We start from the raw sequence: 18,829 nt of genomic DNA, 5'->3' as shown, positions 1-18,829 counted from the left end.
TGGGGAAGGCACTGGGGACGGGTCTCAGTCATCCCCCAAGCACACCAAGAAGAGAGAAATAGAGAAATAAGGAGGATGGAGAAGGAGATCAGAGAGCAGGAGCCACACGCACTCAACAGGGGCCCTGTGCCAGGGGCTATGGAGCTAAACGGGGGCGTCAGAGGACTGCGGGAAGCTGGGCGATCTAAAGACGGGAAAAGGAAGTTCTAGCGGCGAGGGGCGCGAATGCACTGTCCGGAGCAGCAGGCCAAGCCTTGGGGCTCAGCCACAAGCAGAGCCAAAGAGCACCGCTTCCCGCCAAGGTGCGCAGTGCTGGCTTCCCAGGGCACCGCCCACTCCGCCGCCGAGCGACTCCCAAGGAAGGACTCTGCCCACGAGGGAAGGCTCTTGGGCCTGCAGGTGAGAGGAGCCAGGGAGGGACAGAGCTGGGGCTCAGATGGTGGGAGGGACTGAGGGCCTTATCCACACTCAGCCAAGCTTCCCGGTGCCGGCAGGAGCCCAGGGCCAGGCCCCGCCGTGCGCCTGCGCACTCGGCGAGCTATTTGTCACTGCGCGTTATCTTCCGTCACTCCTCTGCCTTCCTCTGCCCTCAGCGGCCACTCCGCTCCCCTGGCAAGGGAGGAGCCATGTTCTTGTTCCTGCCCTGGCCCAGCAGCGTGGGTACGGCGCTGAGGCCGGAGGTCGTCTCCCGGACACCGTGGGGGTGGCAGGAGCTGGCCCCCAAAGCCCCAGCTCTACAACTCCAGTCAGTCCTGAGCCAAAGCCAGCCAGCACCACCCGTGCCAGCGGCCGAGGGCACACCTGGCTAGAGCCAGGAGTGGATGAGAGGCAGTGTGGGATTTAAGGCATAGTGTATCACCTCCTGGCGATGCCACACCCTTCAGGGCCTGCAGGGGGCTGAACAGGTGCTGTCCCCAAAGCAGTTATAAACAAGGCAGAGGACAGGCTGTAACTTCCCTTAGCAAACAGGAGCAAACAAACCTGAGCCCCACCCCACAGACCCACTGGAAGAACCGGGGCCTGGGGGTGGTGCTGGCCATCTCTCCACGGGGAGGGGCAGGTCCTGGATTGCTGGGGGGTGGGGAGGGGACAGGGTAGAGGCACAGGGCTTGGGACCTTGCCAAGCTCTGGGCAAGGCCCCTGGGTATTGGACGGTGAAGCACCTGCAGAGTAGAGACTGGGTAAAGCACCTGTGTGCACGTGCCGGGGGCTCAAGGCACGTTCACTCATTCATTCCACTAAGGTTTCCTGAGCATCCCATACACGAGGCTGTCTTCCGGGTGCTGGGCCTGGGCAGTTCCAGTCCTCTGCTGACCCGCTGGCTGACTCCAAGCTCAGCCCCACCCCTCAGCCCTCTCCTCACCTCCTCCCAGCCTTCACCCCAACAAGTCCAAGGTCAACTCTATCCCCCGGGGATGATCCCCCAGGGTTTCCTCACCCTGTGCTGCCCTCAAGGCTCAGGACCTCCTCCTAGCAGATGATGGATACAGCACTGCCTCCAACACCTCCACTTTGGGCCAGGAAAGGAGAAGGGGACACTGTGTGTGTGTGTGTGTGTGTGTGTGTGTATGACCACAAGAGACACCATGTGAGTGAAACTCGCCCTCCAGGGGGCGGGCGGGAGAGTAAGCGTGGTGAGGGGTCACTCGGACCCCTGCTCCCTTCTTCCCTCACTGCCCCTTCGGCTCGCAGCATCTTTGCCGCAGTGCCCTGCCCCGTGCTCTCATGGATGCCAGTAGCGCTGCCCGCTCTGCTCTCCTCACCATGCCTTCATCCACAGGTGCAGATCTCTTAAGCACCTGTCCCAGAGAACGGGACCAAGAACTACAACGCTGAACTGCGGGTTAACCGGAGCGGAGGGCAGAATGGGGGAAGGAGGGCAGAGGATTGGGACAGGGGGCGGGCATGACAAATGCTCTCAGGAGTCACCTGTGGGGGCCAGCGCTGTGGCGTAGCAGGTCAAGCTGCTGCCTGTGACGCCGGCATCCCATATGGGCACTGGTGTAGGTCCCATCTACTCCACTTCTGACCCAGCTCCCTGCTAGAGGCCTGGAAAAAGCAGCAGAGGATAGCCCAAGTGCTTGGGCCCCTGTCACCATGTGGGTACAACTCCAGGCTTTTGCCTAGCCCAGCCCTGGTGGCTGCAGCGAGGCAGTGAACCAGTGGATGGAAGATCTCTCTTTGTAATAATACATATAAATAAAAATAAATAAATAAATCTTTAAAAATTTTAAAAAGAAAGCTCGTGCCTGGGGAGAGGAAGCCCATGCCCTGTGGTTCTCCAGCATGCTCTCAGGACACGCAAGAACAGCTCAGAAATTCAAATCCCAGACCTTACGGGGTACATCAGAGTCCCTGTGACCAGGCGGCCAGTTTTTACAGTTCCTCCCGGGAATTCTGATGCATGCCCAACTCTGAGAACCGCTGCCCTAGAGAAAAAGCACTGGAGGCCAGCGCCGTGGCTCACTAGGCTAATCCTCCACCTAGCAGCGCCGGCACACCGGGTTCTAGTCCCGGTCGGGGCGCCGGATTCTGTCCCGGTTGCCCCTCTTCCAGGCCAGCTCTCTGCTGTGGCCAGGGAGTGCAGTGGAGGATGGCCCAAGTCCTTGGGCCCTGCACCCCTTGGGAGACCAGGAGGAAGCAACTGGCTCCTGCCATCGGATCAGCGCGGTGCGCCGGCCGCAGCGCGCTGGCCGCGGCGGCCATTGGAGGGTGAACCAACGGCAAAAGGAAGACCTTTCTCTCTGTCTCTCTCTCTCATTGTCCACTCTGCCTGTCAAAAAAAAAAAAAAAAAAGCGCTGGAATCAGCGAGAGGTTTTTTTTTTTTCTTTTACTGCCAATGTCCAGGCGTCTCAGCCAGAGATTGCTGACACAACGGTGTTTTTTCAGAGCTCCCCAGGTGGCTGTAACACCCAGTCCAGGCAGCAGGGAGCCGGAGCAGTGCGCTGGCCTCCTGGAAATGGGGCCCTTGAGGGAGGCTGAGAACTGCTCACAGGGAGGGGCGGAGAGGGCATGCTGGGGAAAGGCGCCAGCACCAACAAGGGCTGGCGGGAGGCAACACTGGCTTCTGGACGGAGACTCTGTCAGGACCCCGGGAGTAGTCCCCAAGGCCTCGTACTGTACTTGGGGATCCCTGCGGTAGGCGGAGAGCCAACGTGACAGCCTGCCCCCAGGAAAGCTGCTGACGACCCCACCTGGTGCTCTGCCCTCTGATGTCACCACTGCCCCACAGAGCATTTCCTGTGGGCACGATAAGCCTCAGACCTTACCCTGTCCCTGGGACTTCATCTCTGTCCTCAGTGACACCACAGCCAAGGGGTGCAGAGCAGGGGAGGGGCAGGCAGGAGGAGGCCACAGCAGAGTCATAGCTGGGAGTGGGCGGTATGTGGCCAGGCCAAAGGCAACTCTAGGAGATCCAACGGGCAAGGCAGGGGTGGGAGAGATGCTTCAGGCACTGCCAAGTGCCCTACGCAATCCTGGCAAATGAAGAGACCAGGCTGGTGGGGTGCAACAGGCGTGGCAGAGACCGTGGCCGTGAGTGTGCAAAGCCTCCCACGAGGTGTGATGTCTGAGGATGTTAGGCACAAGAGGAGGGACATGGGGAGGCCTGTTTGAAACCCACACACTTCATTCCTTTCCTGGGGCTCCCTTTGTCTCTACTGCCTCACCTGGAAATGAGAACGACAGACAGGGAGGTGAGCGTTTGGCCGCCTGGCGCTTAGGACGCTGCTTGGGGTGAGGACATTATGCATCAGGTTAAGCCACCTCCTGGACACCTGCATCCCATCCTGGAGTGACTGATCCGAGCCTGGCTACTCCAGGTCTGATGCAGCTTCCTGCTAACGCATCCTGGGAGGCAGAGGCTGGTGGCTCAAGTGCTTGGGCCTCAGCCACACACATGGGACACCCAGATGGAGCTCCTGGTCCCTGGCTCCTGGCTTTGACCTGGCCCAGCCCTGGCTGTTGTGGGCATTTGGGAAGTGAACCAGTGGATGGAAGGTCTCTCCTCCTCTCTCCCTCTGCCTCTCTTTCTGTTGCTTTTCCTTTCAAGTAGATAAAAAGAAATAAATAAACATTTTTAAAAGATGCTGCTTGGGAAATCCACAGCCCATATCAGAGTTCCTGAGAGATCCAGATGGAGTACCAGATTCCTGGTTTCAGCCTGGCCCAGCCCTTTCCATCTCAGGCATTTGGAGAGTTAACCAGCAGATGGAAGATATCTCTCTCTCTCCATCTCTCTTCCTCTCTCTCCCTCTCAAATAAATACATCTTTAAAAAGAAAGATAAATGATTGTAAGTTAATTATTTACCATTCTAAGTGCTGGGTATGCATCATGCATCAACATAAACGGCACTTCAAGAAGGTTGCAGAGGTACAACTAAAAACTGTTTATTTTGGTGCAAAACATCTTGCAATCCATGCATCGTTTTTTCATGACGCACATTTTACACGCCCTTTTGGAAGAGCGCTCGCTACAGCACTCTGTATTGGCTGCTGAGGCGCGCTGAGTCCCCAGTCGCACAGGAGCAGGGACTCCAAGCCGGATGGCCTGGCCCCAGAGCGCAGGCTCTCAGCAGCCCATTGATGCGGCTGCAGTGCCCCATCACCCAGTATACAACACTGTGACCCTGAGAACCCACCTGAGGTTGCTCCAGCAAGGCCAGCCTTTAGCTGAAACTCAAGTCCCAGCATCCCTGCAACCCACATCCTTCCCTGCTTTGGTGCCCTCGGCAGAGATGGGTCCCAGGCTTGCCCAGGAGGGGACCCCACAGATGACCTAGGTTCCCAGGTTAGGGAAACTGAGGCTGAGCAGAGCAGGGACTTGTCTTAGCCACACAGCCAGTCAGAGGCAAAGTGGGGTCTCCCGATTCCCAGCCCATGCCCTTGGGCCCCTCGCTCCCATCATCCTCACCCAATGATCCCACTGCCTCCTCTCCACATCTGAGTTCATGGCATGGAGTCCCTGGCACAAAGCTGGGCTCCCAGGCAGCTGCTAGTTAAGGGCTGCTTCCTGCCCTTCCCAGGGCATCCGAGTTTCCGAAGAGGCGCAGGAAGTCTGAACACATCACCCCACCCCACCCCGCCCCATCAGGACTTGGTCACCCACAGCAGCACCTCTTCAGAGAGGCCAGGAGACAGGTGTAGGCCCAGAGCAGGGGCCTCGGCGGTTCCCACCCTGCTCAGAGCGGGAGGTCATAGACAGGGAGGTCTCCCAACCACTCCTGGGAATCCTGGCCGTGGTCTGAGCTCAGTGGGGCCTCACAGTATGCAAGGCATGCGTCTTGCAGGCGGTGTGATTCTAAGCCACTTGCTTAGCTTCTCTGCATTAGCAAACGGTAAGGCCTACCACACTCTGAAGCGCAACCACACCACAAATGCTGGCAGTTATGGCTGCTAACTACGTTTTACTATACTACTGTGAAGAGATGAAGATTCTCCTAATAGAACAGAGTTAATGCTGCGCTCCCAGAGTCACGCTTACACACAACGCAGCCACGCACGCCCACCTGGCCCCCGATCGCCTCCCAAGCACACACACAAGCCGCACGCGTGCTCACCCTCACGCTCACACGGGCTTTCACGGCCCTCCTTCAGCTGAGCAGACACACACACACACACGGACACTCGCTCGCTCGCTGCATCCTGGGATGTGGACATTTCTGGCAGCTCTGGGAACCCTGAACTCACTCCCTCCCGTTCAGAGGAGGCCAACTCAATTTCCACGGTCATCTCCAGGGCAGCCCCAAGCCGGGCCCCAAGCGCTGCCTGCCTGCCCTCCAGCCCCAGGACAAAGGCCCAACCTGGCTTTCATGCCAGCTGCAGTTGGGGAAACCCTGCTGCTGAAGCCGACTTTGAAAAGGAAGAGACAGAAAGCAGGGGGTGGCTGGGCCACTCCCTGTGGGGGCAGGTGCTAAGTAACTCTATAAACTCTGGCTAATGATGCAATTACAGCCATAAACAGAGCCTCAGGGGGGGGATCAGGGCCAGGGCCAGACCCTCCGAGGGCAGCCAGGCCTGAAAGGTGGGAAGCCCCTCCCACCTACTTCCCAGCTCCTGGAATAAGGGGGAGGAGAGGTGGCTGGCAGTGGGCCCTGGCCCATCCAGGGACCCTGCTGTTGACACAGCAGGCAGTGAGCCCTCAAAAGCCCAGCCGCTGTCCTTGGACTCAGTGCCCACCTGAGACCTCACCTGCCACATTCCTTGTTGCCCCTTCCATGAGACCCCAGAGCGCACCCCACCCCCACTCTGTAAGCATATCTGGCTCCTTGCGCAGGAGCTGAGCACGCAGCCACCTCAAACCCTCAGCTCAGGAGCCAGGAGGCATGCGAAAAGAAAGCGCCCCTCCAGCTGCTGTTTCCCCCCCTGGGGTGAGGGCTGGGGAAACTGAGGCATGGGACCAGCACACCATCAGACTAACCAAGCTGCGTAGTCCCCTCCCACTGCCTCTCCCGGCTGGCCACTCGCTGCAGAAGACAGACCCGAGGCGGGGCTTGAGCCAACCCCAGAGGGCACAGGCTGAGGAACCAGCCAGGCCTTGCGGGTTCCGACTGAGAGCAGCCGCATCTGGCCGCCCTGGAGGAAACCAGAGACCAGACCCCACCTCACCCCGCCCCCCCAACCCCGGCTGCCCAAGAGCGCCGGGTCTGGGCCAGCAGGATCTCTGCCAGGGCGGTCCACAGACCTGAGCTGTCTCCTCCCCTGCTCCGAGAAGCACCCTCTCGCTCGGAGTAGGGACGCCAGTGGAAATTAACCGACACTTCCCCAGCCAGTGAGCGCTCAGCCCAAGAGCTGCGCCCAAGTTCAGCCCAGAAGCTGTCGGCGCTGCGCCGTCCCCGGCCCCGACAGCGGAGGGACCGGCCGGCGCGAGCGACGCGGGTCGCGGCAGGGCGCCGCGGGGAGGGCGGGTGCGGACGCAGACGGGCCCCGCCCAGGCGGCCTCCCTTCCTCCCCGCGCGGGGCCGGGGTGAGCCAGGCGGCTGCGGCGCGAACCTGCTCGCGCAGCCCAGAGCCGCGCGGGGCAGCCGTGCGTGAAGCCGGGGCCCAGCGCCGGGAGGGAGCGAGGGGAGGGACCGCAGCGGTCTGAGCTCGCTCCCGTAGGACTAGATGGCTGGGGGGGGGGGGGGGGGTCCGGGAAAGGGTGCGGGCTCTCCGGCCGGGGATCCGAGCGGGCCGGGGGCAGGGGGCGTGCTTTCCGGGGTTCGGAGCACCGAGAGGGAGGCTGGGTGCCGGCTGCCGACGAGGGTTCCGCGAAGCGCTGGGCGCGCGGAGGGTCACGGAATAATGGGAGGGGGAGATTCTGCCCAGGGCCTTCGGGGGCCGGGTCGCGGCTGCTGCGGGAGGCCGAGGTGGAGGCGGGTACGTCCACCGCCCCCCCAGCAGCCCAGCCCCGGGGCGTGGCGCCGCCCCGGTCCTCCCACTCCCCCCCACCATCGGGGCTGGGCCCGACCGGGCCGGATTCGGCCCCCGCACGCCTCCCGGCCTCGGACCCCTCCCCCGCACCCGCCGCCGGGCGGCGTCCGGGGGAGGGGTGGGCGCAGGGCCCGCGTGTCCCTCAAACTTTTAGCAAGTTCACTCCCACGCCGCCAGTCCCCCGCCCGGATTCCCGCGCCCGGCGGGGATGGCCCAGGCCCGCCCGCCCCTCCCGCAAGGTTACATAAGGGCGCAGAGCAGCCGCCCCCGGCCCGGGTCGGAAGGAGGGGCGGAGGGGCCCCCGGAGCGGCGGGCAGCGACGCTCGGTCCACGCGCCGGGCGCCCGGGGCGGCGCGGGCCGTAGGCCGGAGTGGGGGGTGGCGGCGCGCACTGTCCCGCTCCCTCCCCAGCCCGCACTCCCACCTCCCACCTGCCTCCGGATCCTGCGGGAGGGGGATGCGGCGCCTGGATCGGGGTTCCGCGCCCTCCGCGTGCCCCTTGTCCCCCCACCCCCTGCCCCACTCACCTCGCTCTGAAGGTCAGTCCGTCCGCCGCGCGAGCCCCGCGGTTCCGGCAACTTGTCCCAAGTTGGGGTGCCCGGCCCGCGAGCTGCGCCCGCCGCCCACTCCCGGGCTCCTCCGACTCCGCGCCGCCAGGGAGGCCCCCCAGTCCACCCTTCCCGCTCCTGTCGGCACCGCCGCGGCTCCCTGCGTCCCGCCCGCGGCGGCTGCCTCTGCTGTCACCGAGCCCCTCGCCCGGCGCCCGGGCTCCGGCTGTCACTCCGCGCCCACTTCCCGCCGCGCCCGGCAGAGGGCAGCACCCGCCCCCGTGGCCCGCCCCGCCCCGCCCTCTCCGGCCTGCCGCTGCGCCCCCCGGGAAACGTAGTCCTGGCCGCAGCCCCGCTGGGCACGCCGGGATTTGCAGTCTTGGTCTGCCGGGGCTTGCGGTGTCGTTTGGAACTCCAGTGCCTTTGCAAACTTTTCTCCTTTCAGTCAGTGACGTTCCGACAAAGGGTTCGCTACGTTTCCTCCAGTGGCCTGTCTGAACCCGTCAGGCTGTTTTTCCAGGACTCCTGGGAAAATGTAGGGCCCCTGACGGTGGACCACGGCCATAGAAACTCCTCGGTGGCAAACTCTCTTCCTTCCTGGTTTGGAGCGGGACGCAGGACCTGAATCTTGCCTTTTTATCCCTGCTCCTGAGCCTAAGAGGCAAGGCTGGGGGTCGGCCTGCTGAAGGAGCCCACCCCCGCTGCCCCCCCCCCCCATCTTGGGTTCTCCATTGTGGCATGGGCCACAGCTGGCTGGGGCCCCCCTCCGCCCGCCACCTGTTGCCCCAGGACTTTTCTGATCTGCTCCCTCCGGGTCACCTTCCCCTGCTGGAAGCTCATGGCCCAGAGCCATCTTTCTCTGCTTCCTCCTCCTCCCCTTCCCCCTCCCTCTCTCCTCCCCACACCTTGTGCCCCAGATTTGCTATGCAGCCTCTGAGGAGGAGAGGGATGAAGGCCAGAGGAACAAGAACTCTTGCTGGCTTGGTTAGAGCAAGTGGCCTTGATTTCACTGTAACCCGAGTGGACAGCCTGCTCTGCTTCGAATACCAGTCCTGGGACAGGGACATAGGCATCGGAGTGAAAACCCATGAGCCCGCCCCAGCCCCAGCCCCAGCCCAGCCCCAGCCCGGGAAGCCTTCCTGGGGTGGTTTGTGGCAGCACCCTCCCCATCCTTCAAGGGCCTCGGGGCTGCTGCAAGCGTGCAGAGGTCTCCAGCACGCCTCAGAAGCTTCCAGTCCAAATATGGTCTGCAGATGCTGAGATGGATGCCTAGACCCAGGCTAGGGGAGGCCTCTAGTCACACAGCCGTGGCCATGCACGCGGGTCCCAGGGTGCCCAGGGTCATGCAAGTGACCATTTAGCAAACCGAGCGTTTCAGGTGTGTCCCCAGTTACCAGGGACCTGGCCCCCATGCCGTGACCACTGCTTTCCCGCTCCAGAGGGAAGCTGTGAACAGACTCCAAGCTCTGGGAGAAGCAGCCCTCACCTCCACCACCCACCAAGCTCCAGTTCTCGCAGAAGCTCTGTGACACCTCCTAGCCGCTGGTGCAGACCAGGTCATCTGTGGGCCACAACTCCCCTCCAAAAACGACAGGCTGGCCAACGTGAAGAACTGTTTATTATTAGGGAAAATCCAGAGCCCAGAGGAGGAATGCACAGAGAAAACACAGGGAGACCACTCCCACTCCACAGGGCACGGGGCCGAGGGAAGAAGGAGCTGGGTGTGCTATCCGGGCTGCCAGTCTAGGCAAGAGCGGCAAAGCCCACCCGGTTGTTGGCCATGTCAAAGACGGAGTAGTAGGCCCGGAGGAAGACATCCCCGAGGATCCAAAGGGGCTCGCCGTCCTGGGAGGACAGGTAGGTGGCCTCGACTCCCACCATGCATTGGCCATCAGTCTGCTCAATACAGAGAAGTAGCATTCATTCATTTGCACAGATGTGACCTGGGCACACTGCTCAGCCCTGAGCCTGGGGCCAGGGCTCAGAGGCGGACGTGAGTGGGCCAGGGCTGTGCCCCAGAGGGCTCATGGGCTAACTGGGTCACCAGGGCAGGGGCTGGTGGGAGAGCTTTCTGGGGTGGCACCCGTGGTCCTCTGCTGGGTCTCCTCTGCCCACCATGGGAAGCTTCTCTCACCACCACCACCCCCAGGCTCTCCTCCTGCCCCAGTTTTGAGAGGTCAGCCTGGTGGTCAAGCCTTAGGACCAGATCAACTCGGATCAACCCGTATCTACACCCTGACTAGCCGTGTGGCCTTGAGTCTGCTACTTAGCCTCTCTGAACCTCAAAGTTCTCATTCGTATAACAGAAATGAGGCTCTCCCACGGTGCATGTTGTGTCGGTTGAGTGGGAGAACACAGGCGAAGTGGCCGGTGCTGGGGCTGGCCCTGGCATTTGCCTGGCAAAAGGCCCAGTGTCCCTCCCCGCAAGGAACAGAAGTAACAGATGCCACACTTCTGTTTCACAGTCTTGTTACAGAGAACGGGGCTTAGAGTCACTGCGTGGGGAACCAATCAGTGCTTTGCGGAGTCAGGCAATGGCCCCCGGGAAGCCCGGAGGTCAAGGTCTTTGGCTCCCCACCCTGGCTGCCACCCCCTGTCGTGGTGGCTCAGCCCACAGAGCCCAGACTTACGTTGAGGATGTAGGCGGAGGGGGACAGAGGGAACTCCACGCCGTTGATGACGAAGGTGAAGGTGGGCAGGCTCTCTGTGCTGTCACAGTCCACAAGAAACTGCAGGAAAGAGCAGGGGCCCGGTGACCATCTCCCACACAGCCGTGCCACTCAGCCGGCTCCTCCAGCCCCCCGGCTCTCAGGCCTGAGCCCCCAGCCTGCTGTTGGACTGAAGGGCTCATTACACACGTGGAATCCCCCCACCCCACACACATTCCTGTCGCCCACATTTCCCCTCTGAGAGGCCTGGACGCTGCCCTCTCTGTGTCAATGTCCTTTGAAAGCACACAGATCTGTAGACGTGGCGCATCCGTCTCCCACAGTCCCTGGAAATGGGTTCAAGGGCACACCCTTTGCTGGGCTCCAGACAGAGAGGGGCTCCGGGCAGCACGGCCCCGTGGAGACATGGGAGCTATGCATGCCAGGGCTCGCTCTCGTCACTCACTCGCTTACCCCACGCTCCTCTTAACTCTGCGCTGACCCCAGAGCCAGCACCCTGAGTGCCTGCAGCTCAGAAGGAAGTCTTCTCTAACAGCAAGCTCCCCCACCCCCTCAGCACAGGCAGCTGGCTCCACTGAACCTGGCTCCGGTCCCCTTCCTATCTGTCCCCAGCCCCAGTTGTCCCAAGCCCCCACCCACTCCAGTGCTTTGGGGCAATCAGAGACGTGGAGGCTGGGGACAAGGCTTTTCTCGCATTCTCTGCAGAATCGGCGTGCTGCTATGCAGGGCCTTCCCGGGGCGGGGTAGGGGGAGCCGCCCCCAGGCGCACCTCTCCATACTCGTTCTCCTGGGCCCCTGTGGCCTCCAGCAGGTCACTCATGTACTCCTGAGGCACGGTGAGCAGAGAAGTGCCCGTGTCCACGATGGCCTGGCAGCCCTGGGAGCACCAGCCGGAGGCCTCGCTACTGATGAGGAACCTGTGTGGTGAGGAGACGCCCAGCCTCAGCGCCCACTAGTTCAGGGCCGCGGGGGGTGGGCTTCCTACCGTGCTGAGAGACAGACACCTGCAGCCACAGAATCCCGGTGCACTTGCCCCCATGGGCGTCAGTCCCTCTACTCCTCTCTGTCACACCACACCAGAATCTACCAAGGTCACCTGAGGAGTGATGGGACCTATTTCTAAACACTTTCGAGGAAACGTCTAGAAACCCTGAAGTGGTTCATTATAAGGACCTGGAACCAACTGATCTCCCCCAGGGTCTAATCTATAAGCCTTGGGGTCAGACTGCACGGTCTCTAATGTCCGGGGTCCACCCCCAGCCCAGCCCTCTTCTCCAGGCCGAGATGGGCTTTGACCCTCCTGCAGAGGGCAGCTGGTGCTTTGCAGGGCAGGCCTGGCATCCTTTGCTGTGCCCCTGGCAGTGCCTGGATGTGTGTGTGACCTGGGCTGCCCCAAAGCCCTCTCCCCAGAGTGCACGTCACCATCACCGCGGACTTACTCGTCAATGCCAATCTGCCAGTAGAGCTCTCGGGTGACAGGGGCCCAGTAGATGTCCCCTGTGTACAGGCTGCTGTCCACACCCCCGAGCACCAGCGCACCCCCGTCAGTGCCCTGCTGGCTGCAGGAGACAGGGGAGGGGGAGTCAGGGCAGGCCGTGGAAGGGGAGGTCCCTGCCAGGTGGTCACAGCTCCTCCCCTGGTTCCAGAAACGGGCTCCCCGAGGACAGGGCTGTGCCTCCCTCAGCCTGGGGCACCCTGGCTGGGATACCTCAGAATTCCCGGACCCTCGGGCTCCCAACAGATGCTGCCCCACGGAGCCCTGCTCCCCTCTGTTGTTTGCGGTGTGCAGGAGCCTCACCCAGGGATGGGAGAGAGCCACGGCCTTGGGAGGGGAGAGGCAGGGGCCCTCCCGGAGCTGGAGTGTAGCACTGGGGCGAGCCCCTGCAGGGTTCATCCAAGCAGCGGCAAACAGAGGCAGTGGGTAAATCAGTGCCATCAATGACAGAGGACAGTGTCGACCCTCAGACCCAGGGGATTAAGTCACAGAAAATAGCTCTGTCTTTGGAAGGCGGGGAAGAAAAGGCAGGCCCGGGGGCCCCGAGGGGCTGCACTGGCTGTGCTTGCTGGCCAGGATAACCACTTGCCAGGACTCACAGCAGAAGACCACAGGACCAGGCCTGAACAACAGGTCAAAGGGCACGAAACACAGCAGGGATGGAGATAGGAACCATCAGGTCAGAAGGAAGAGGGCTGGCTCGGGCCCTGGGCAGGAGAGGCAAATCCAAGAGGCACTGAGGGTCCAAGCAGAATCAGAAGGGGGAGAGAGTCTTCCCGGCCGAGAAATGCAGAGAAAAGAGCGAGTGGGCTGGGGACAGGGCTGGGAGGGGTGGAGGGGCACGCGGGAGCCCAGGAGGGAAGCCGGGGCCAGAGGCCAGCTGGAGACCCCCAGTCGCCTCAGTTGTCCCAGGCTGCAGGGGCCGTGGCGGGAAGCCACTCACCTGCTGAGGTAGAAGCTGAAGACGCTGCTGCTGATGGTGCCGTCCTGCACCATGCCCTGCAAGGCCGGGGTGGCGTCCCCCACGGACAGAGAGGGGTAGGCCAGGCCCATGATGCCATCAAACTCCGCGTACAGGAAGTTGGTGCCGGGCTCCGTCTCACTCAGACCGAACTCCTGGTTGGGGACCTCGATGTTCTGGATCTGGGGGGCGGGGGATCACAAAGGAGGGGAGGTGACAAGTTTGGCTGCACTCCCAGTGACACCCCCCTCCCCACCCACCATGCTGTGTCCTTCATCCCTCCCTCACCTCGGCTCCTGCCCTTTCATTGGACAGGTCTTGCAAGAGCCACCTTCTCCTCCCCGCCCCCATCTCCCTGTCCTCGGAACACCCCACACTGTAAGCTCCCTGGCCAAAGGACCGTGGCTGTCCCACTCATCGTGGTGACGCCAGAGCCTGGAGCAGGGCAGCCCTCGAGAGGGTCGGAGGAGTGAATGGGTGAGCCCTTTGTTGGACTGACTTCCTGTCCACTTCTCCAGCTGTGTTTCCCGGGCTCCGCCTGTCTCCCCGCCCGGGGGCGGCAGCCGCCCACTCACAGTGAAGGTGTCGTAGCCAAAGAAGCCGGTGAGGCTGCCGCTGCCGTACTCCAGGGAAAAGGTCTGGTCGTAGGTGTAGAAGGTGGAGGACTTGCTGGGGTTGAAGCGGTTGTGGGTAGCTGCAGGGGATGGCCGGGTGGAAGTCAGCTGGCGAGGGCAGGGCTGCCCACCAGGGCCTGTGCTCCCATCCCTGGGGGGCCGGCTGGGGCTGCAGGCGTGGGAAGGCCCCTGGAGGCAGGCTGGCCTTGGCCCCAAAGCCCCCTGTGATGACGGAATCTTGGGCTCCCAGGATTCTGGCCTCGTCGTGGGCCGGGTTGCTGTACCCTGTTCCCCAGCAGAGTGCAAAGCACACAGGCAGTGCCAAGTGATTCCTCATCAAAGGATGGACTGGGGGGCCTCCAGGGCACACCCACATTCTCCCAACCCCACTTCCAGGAAGCTGGTCACACCAGGATCCTGAGCTGGCACAGAGTGGGACTTCTTGGACCAGAAGCATCAGGACCCAAACCCCAAGGTCCCTAAGGGCCCAGGGCAACCTTCGGAAAATGAACATAACCCATCTCCCAGACCGCTGCAGGCCAGGCCACATCCCTTGGACATGATGAGTGTGAGCTTTGGAGATGTGGCATATACTGGGATGGAACCAAGTAGAGACGGCCCGCAGTGAACACGATGGGGTGGGTGGAATGAAATGGAGTGGGGGGGGGGGGGAGGTGGGCTGGCTTAAGTGGATGGACAGTCTCGGTCAGCAGGGTAGGCAAGGGGGCCACCCAGCTGCCGGCCAGCCACTGCACCCCAGCTTGGGTGGACCGGGTCCTTGCACAAGTTCCTCACCCTCCCCAGGACTGAGCCCGCCAGCAAGCCCTCACAAACCTGGGCCCTCCCAGAATGTGCCAGTGCCCAGCTCAGCCCTGCCCCGCCCCACACTCACTGCAGGCCTCGCTCTGGCAGTAGACAGAGGGCACCCACAGGTTGGAGGAGCCGGTGTCAAAAAGGACCAGGAAGTTCTGGGATGGAGTTCCGATGCTGATCTCGCCAAAGTAGGCAGCCTGGGGGGGCCGTGGACAGGCCGTTAGCTTCGGCGGGGGCCAGGGCCCAGGCTTGACCAGCCCCTGCCCTACTCCAAGGCTCCCCTCCACACCTACCCAGACGGCCACAGCAGGGCCCCCCACCCTCACGCTTGGCACAGTCTCCCACGGGCAGTGAGGTGGGGCTGGCAGGTCTGCCAGAAGGGACAAGTCCCAGGGGCACCCTGGCCTCAGCCTTTGAGGGCAGAGCGAGGATGGCCTCAGGCGGGGCAGGACTCACGTCGAGGTAGTCCATGGGCTCGTAGGTCACACTGAAGTCGCCGAAGCGGTACTTGAGAGCCGGGTCATACTTGTGGGTATTCAGGAACTCCTTCAGTAAGCCTTTCTCCTTCAGGGTCTCACGGATGGACTTGAACTTCCTCAGCGGCACTCTGCGGAATTGCTCCGGGTCAGGGCAGGGCCTGCCTCCCTCCTCTCTTCTTTCTGCCTCTCCCTCCTTCTCTGTCTCCGCTCAGTGAATGTGTGCCTCTGCCTCCCTGCGACTCTGTCCTGTGGCTATTGCTTGTGTGTTTGCGTGTCTGGCTCTGTCTCAGTCTGTTTCTTTCCCTTCTCCTCCTTTCTCTCTCTCTCTCTCTGATTAGAGTTACAGAGAGAAAGAACAGAGACAGAGACAGAAATCTCTCATTCGCTGTTTCACTCCCCAAATTCCTGCAATGGCCAGGCTGAAGCCAGGAGTGAGGAGCTTCATCTGGGTGTCCCATAGGGTGATAGTCACCCAGGCACTTGGACCATCTTCTGCTGCTTCCCAGGAGCATTAACAGGGAGCTGGATCAGAAGCGGAGCAGCCAGGACTTGATGCAGCACTCATACGGGATTGTGGCATCGCAGGCAGAAGCTTAACTGTGCAACAACGCAGGCCCCACCTTCTCTTTCTTCCAAAGCTCTTCTCTCCACTTGCTCCAAGTTGACCTCACCTGTGCATGCCCTCCCCCCAAGTCAAGGGTCTCCCCTGCGCCCCCCCCACCCTTGTGACCCTCTGCTCTCAAATATTCCAGGAATTCCTTCCCAGGAAGTTGAGGAAGACTTCAGGAGCCACCCTTTTCAGGACAAGTGCATTTTAAAAAAAGTTTCTAAGATGGAAACTCACCAAAGACAGTGCCTAAATACGGTGGCCCCCAGGCACTGACACTGGCCAGACGCTGACAGTGCCTGGGGTGGGCCTCGCTGGGCCCTGGTTCTGCTCCTGCTCTGACTGCCAAGCCTGGGGCCCATCACTGCTCTCCGCAGGACTCCAGGTCCTTGGGGAGGTTGGCTGGGAGCGCAGGAGTTGGAACTTAGGAATGGTGACTTCTGCCCATGTCCCTGACCACGGGCACAGTCTTCCTCCCAGATCTGCCTGCTGCCACAGCTTAGCAGTGTCTGCAGGTCCACCCAGTAGCTGCATACTCCGGGATTCCTGCCTCTTCTTCTTTCACTAGCTTTCTCCCCATTCTTCTGGACCCTGCTTTCTCCAGGGTCCTCTGCCAGCCTCTCCACACTAACAGTTGCTGCCGTCAGCCTCCCCTCCCAAACTTGCTTGGTGAAGTTTCTGAGAGGAGCCAGCTGTTTGCCTGAGCAATCACACCCCTTTGGTATCTGCAAGGGGTGGGACAGATTGGTTCCAGGACTGCTGCAGGCACCACAATCAAGGCCCTTCTATAAACTGGCATAGACAGGGTGGACACTGTGGCACAGGCTGCTAGTGATAACCACATCCCACATTGGAGAATTGTTTTCAGTCCTGGTTACTCTGCTCCTGATCCAGCTCCCTGCTATTGCATCCTGGAAGGCAGTGGATGATGGCCCAAGTGCGTGGGCCCCTGCCACCCATGAGGGAGACCCAGATGGAGTTCCTGGCTCCTGGCTCCTAGACCATTGTGGCCATTTGGGAAGTGAGCCAAAGGATGGAAGATCTCTCTGTTTCTGTCACTGTTTCTCTGTCTCCCATTGTGACTTTCACACAAATAAATCAGTAAGTCAACCCTAGTACAGTGTAAATGCTGGGTAAATAATTGCCACCTGTATTGTTTAGGGAATAATAGCAAGGCAAAGTCTGCACATGCTAAGTACAGATGCAATTTTTTCCCAATGCTTGCTTGCTTGCTTTATTTATTTTTTGACAGGCAGAGTGGACAGTGAGAGAGAGAGACAGAGAGAAAGGTCTTCCTTTTGCCGTTGGTTCACCCTCCAATGGCCGCTGTGGCTGGCGCGTTGTGGCCGGCGCACCGCCCTGATCCGATGGCAGGAGCCAGGTGCTTCTCCTGGTCTCCCATGGGGTGCAGGGCCCAAGTACTTGGACCATCCTCCACTGCACTCCCTGGCCACAGCAGAGAGCTGGCCTGGAAGAGGGGCAACCGGGACAGAATCCAGCACCCTGATCGGGACTAGAACCCGGTGTGCTGGCGCCACAAGGCGGAGGATTATCCTAGTGAGCCGTGGCGCCGGCCACCCAATGCTTTCTGACTGTGGTGGTTAAATGGGCGAGTGCAGACCCTGTGGTTAGGGAGTATAGACCCCATGGCTGCAGGGCAGATGAGCTGTAGGGTGGCAGGCTGGGCACCCCCTGACCCCTGTGGACCCCACCTGCACCACCGAGGCTACCCTCCCAACACCTCGGGGCTGGGAAATTGGCATGTACTGCTCTTTCTGCTCGCAAGAATCTGGCAGCTGCCAGTCAACTGGGGGCCTTCAGGAAAATGTTTGGGAAGATCCTCGTCTCTCATCCATGGAAAGTGGCCACACCCACCATCCGGGGGCTGCCTGCACTGTGGGCACCCTGCCACGTGCTTTTCCCTTTGCCGGAACTTTCCCGAAGGTAGCGACTGCATCTCCTCCTGCCTCCGCGTCCTGTCCAACACCAGCGAAGGGCACCTTCCCTTCCCCGGCAGAAATCCCGGAGGAGAGACAGCAGGGCGGCCCCTAGCCGTGCTGCCCGGCGTGGGCTGCTCCTGGCCAAGCCCTGCATTTCCCCCCGGTGCCCTACCCCAGCAGCCAGGCCCCAGACTCACTCACTTGATCACTGCTGCCTCCAAGAGATGGAGGCAGACCAAGGCCACCAGCAGCCACTTCATGATGCTGCCTCACAGCTGACCGCAGAAAAAACTGCTCCCCGTTCCGCAGTGGCCGTGGAGTGGAGACCTGAGCACTCCTCCTCCCTTATACCCCCGGGGTCTGGCCCGGTTCCTGCCCCCCTGCCCTGTGCAAGCATGACCCACCTCCAGCAGGTACCCTGCCCCCATGTATCACTTGTTCCTGTGTGCTTTTCCTCTGGATGTGGCCGCAGCAGACCATTCATCTTATCGACTTTTTAATACAAGGCTGAAGGCCAGGAGGTGCGAGCGATAAGCGAGAACAAAGTAGCCGCAAGGTGGAGTGGCGGAGATTATCTCCTGTCCGGGAACCCCAGGTGTGATGTGGTCGCTCTGGGGTGACGGCTGGAGAATGGTACGGCCCGAGGGAGGGGCCGAGGCTCTATAGACAGAGCTGCCGGGCACCTGTGTGTGGTTGGTTTTGGCCTGCGCCCCCTGGGACATGTGGCCAGGGCCCAGGCATCTCACCCACTAGATGCCGGGAGCAGCCCCGAGTTGCGCCTTACAGTCGTTGCCTTGGGGGAAGTGGGGGACAAAATCATTGAGAATTGGGGGTCTGCTGCTGATGCACTTGGATGTCTGCCTCAAGTCCTGGTTCCCAGTATCCCTAAGTTCTTGGGGAATGGAGTTAAGTGTATGGGGGTGGAATCGAGGTCAGCAACGAGGATGATGGCTGTGCCAGCTGAGAGTGTGCTGCCATGGAAACAATGGCCATGTTGCTGGCGCTGGTGCTGAGGCTGAAGTCAGAGCTGTTGGGGGCAGCTTCAAAAGCCTCCCAGGTCAGCCGGCGTGGGGAGAGACTCTCCTGGCACCTGCTCAGGACCCACTCACAGAGCCCGCCGTGCCGGCTTCCTCTGCTGACGCGGAGGCCTGGTGAGGAGGGACCTGCCAGCCCCTTGCTACTGGCCATCACTGGCTCTCGTCCCCTACCCCACTGTGGCCCTGCCTGCACCTCCTAAAATGCCCACGTCCCCTTCTACCGCCCTCTCCCAAGCCCTGGGCTGCTCCTTTTCT

The 18,829-nt window shown here is 61.4% G+C and overlaps 2 protein-coding genes across 4 annotated transcripts in view; both read right to left on the bottom strand.

The window, feature by feature from the left end:
• Positions 1-8,219, bottom strand: part of TFEB (transcription factor EB) — a 49,517-nt gene extending 41,298 nt beyond the window's left edge. The window contains exon 1 of one of the 2 annotated variants that reach the window (XM_070073280.2): positions 7,939-8,219. The gene's annotated coding sequence lies outside the window, so the exon portion shown is untranslated. Of the gene's footprint in view, positions 1-6,684; positions 6,887-7,938 lie in introns of those variants that run through there. The other variant, XM_070073279.1, reaches the window with a different exon arrangement.
• Positions 8,220-9,559: 1,340 nt separating this feature from the next.
• PGC (progastricsin) lies at positions 9,560-17,897 on the bottom strand. Of its 2 annotated transcripts, NM_001082634.2 has the most exons (9): positions 17,739-17,811; positions 14,968-15,118; positions 14,591-14,708; positions 13,660-13,778; positions 13,067-13,266; positions 12,068-12,187; positions 11,398-11,545; positions 10,590-10,688; positions 9,560-9,855 (listed from the first exon to the last, which is right to left on the bottom strand). In NM_001082634.2, the coding sequence occupies exons 1-9, from the start codon at positions 17,795-17,797 to the stop codon at positions 9,703-9,705; spliced, it is 1,167 nt and encodes a 388-aa protein (NP_001076103.1). In that variant the 5' UTR covers positions 17,798-17,811; the 3' UTR covers positions 9,560-9,702. The 2 variants fall into 2 exon arrangements, with proteins under 2 accessions (NP_001076103.1, XP_089188458.1); XM_089332332.1 differs by lacking the exon at positions 11,398-11,545 and having other exon boundaries at positions 17,739-17,897.
• Between the last annotated feature and the right edge of the window lie 932 nt (positions 17,898-18,829).

The sequence above is a fragment of the Oryctolagus cuniculus genome, chromosome 5 (genome assembly GCF_051225735.1).
Source record: "Oryctolagus cuniculus isolate XC-2025 breed Fujian yellow rabbit chromosome 5, ASM5122573v1, whole genome shotgun sequence".
In the NCBI taxonomy this organism is placed as follows: Eukaryota; Metazoa; Chordata; class Mammalia; order Lagomorpha; family Leporidae; genus Oryctolagus; species Oryctolagus cuniculus.
The sequence above is the reverse complement of the archived record's forward strand: the minus strand, read 5'-3'. Positions and strand labels throughout refer to the sequence as shown.

What these genes read in the sequence shown, in the direction of transcription:
- PGC (NM_001082634.2), bottom strand. Translation starts at nt 17,797, where the DNA reads ATGAAGTGGCTGCTGGTGGCCTTGGTCTGCCTCCATCTCTTGGAGGCA. An exon ending in TTGGAGGCAGCAGTGATCAA is followed by an intron (nt 15,119 to 17,738) that starts GTGAGTGAGTCT and finishes GCAATTCCGCAG; the next exon opens with AGTGCCGCTGAGGAAGTTCA. An exon ending in CCTCCGCCTACATCCTCAAC is followed by an intron (nt 9,856 to 10,589) that starts GTAAGTCTGGGC and finishes TGTATTGAGCAG; the next exon opens with ACTGATGGCCAATGCATGGT.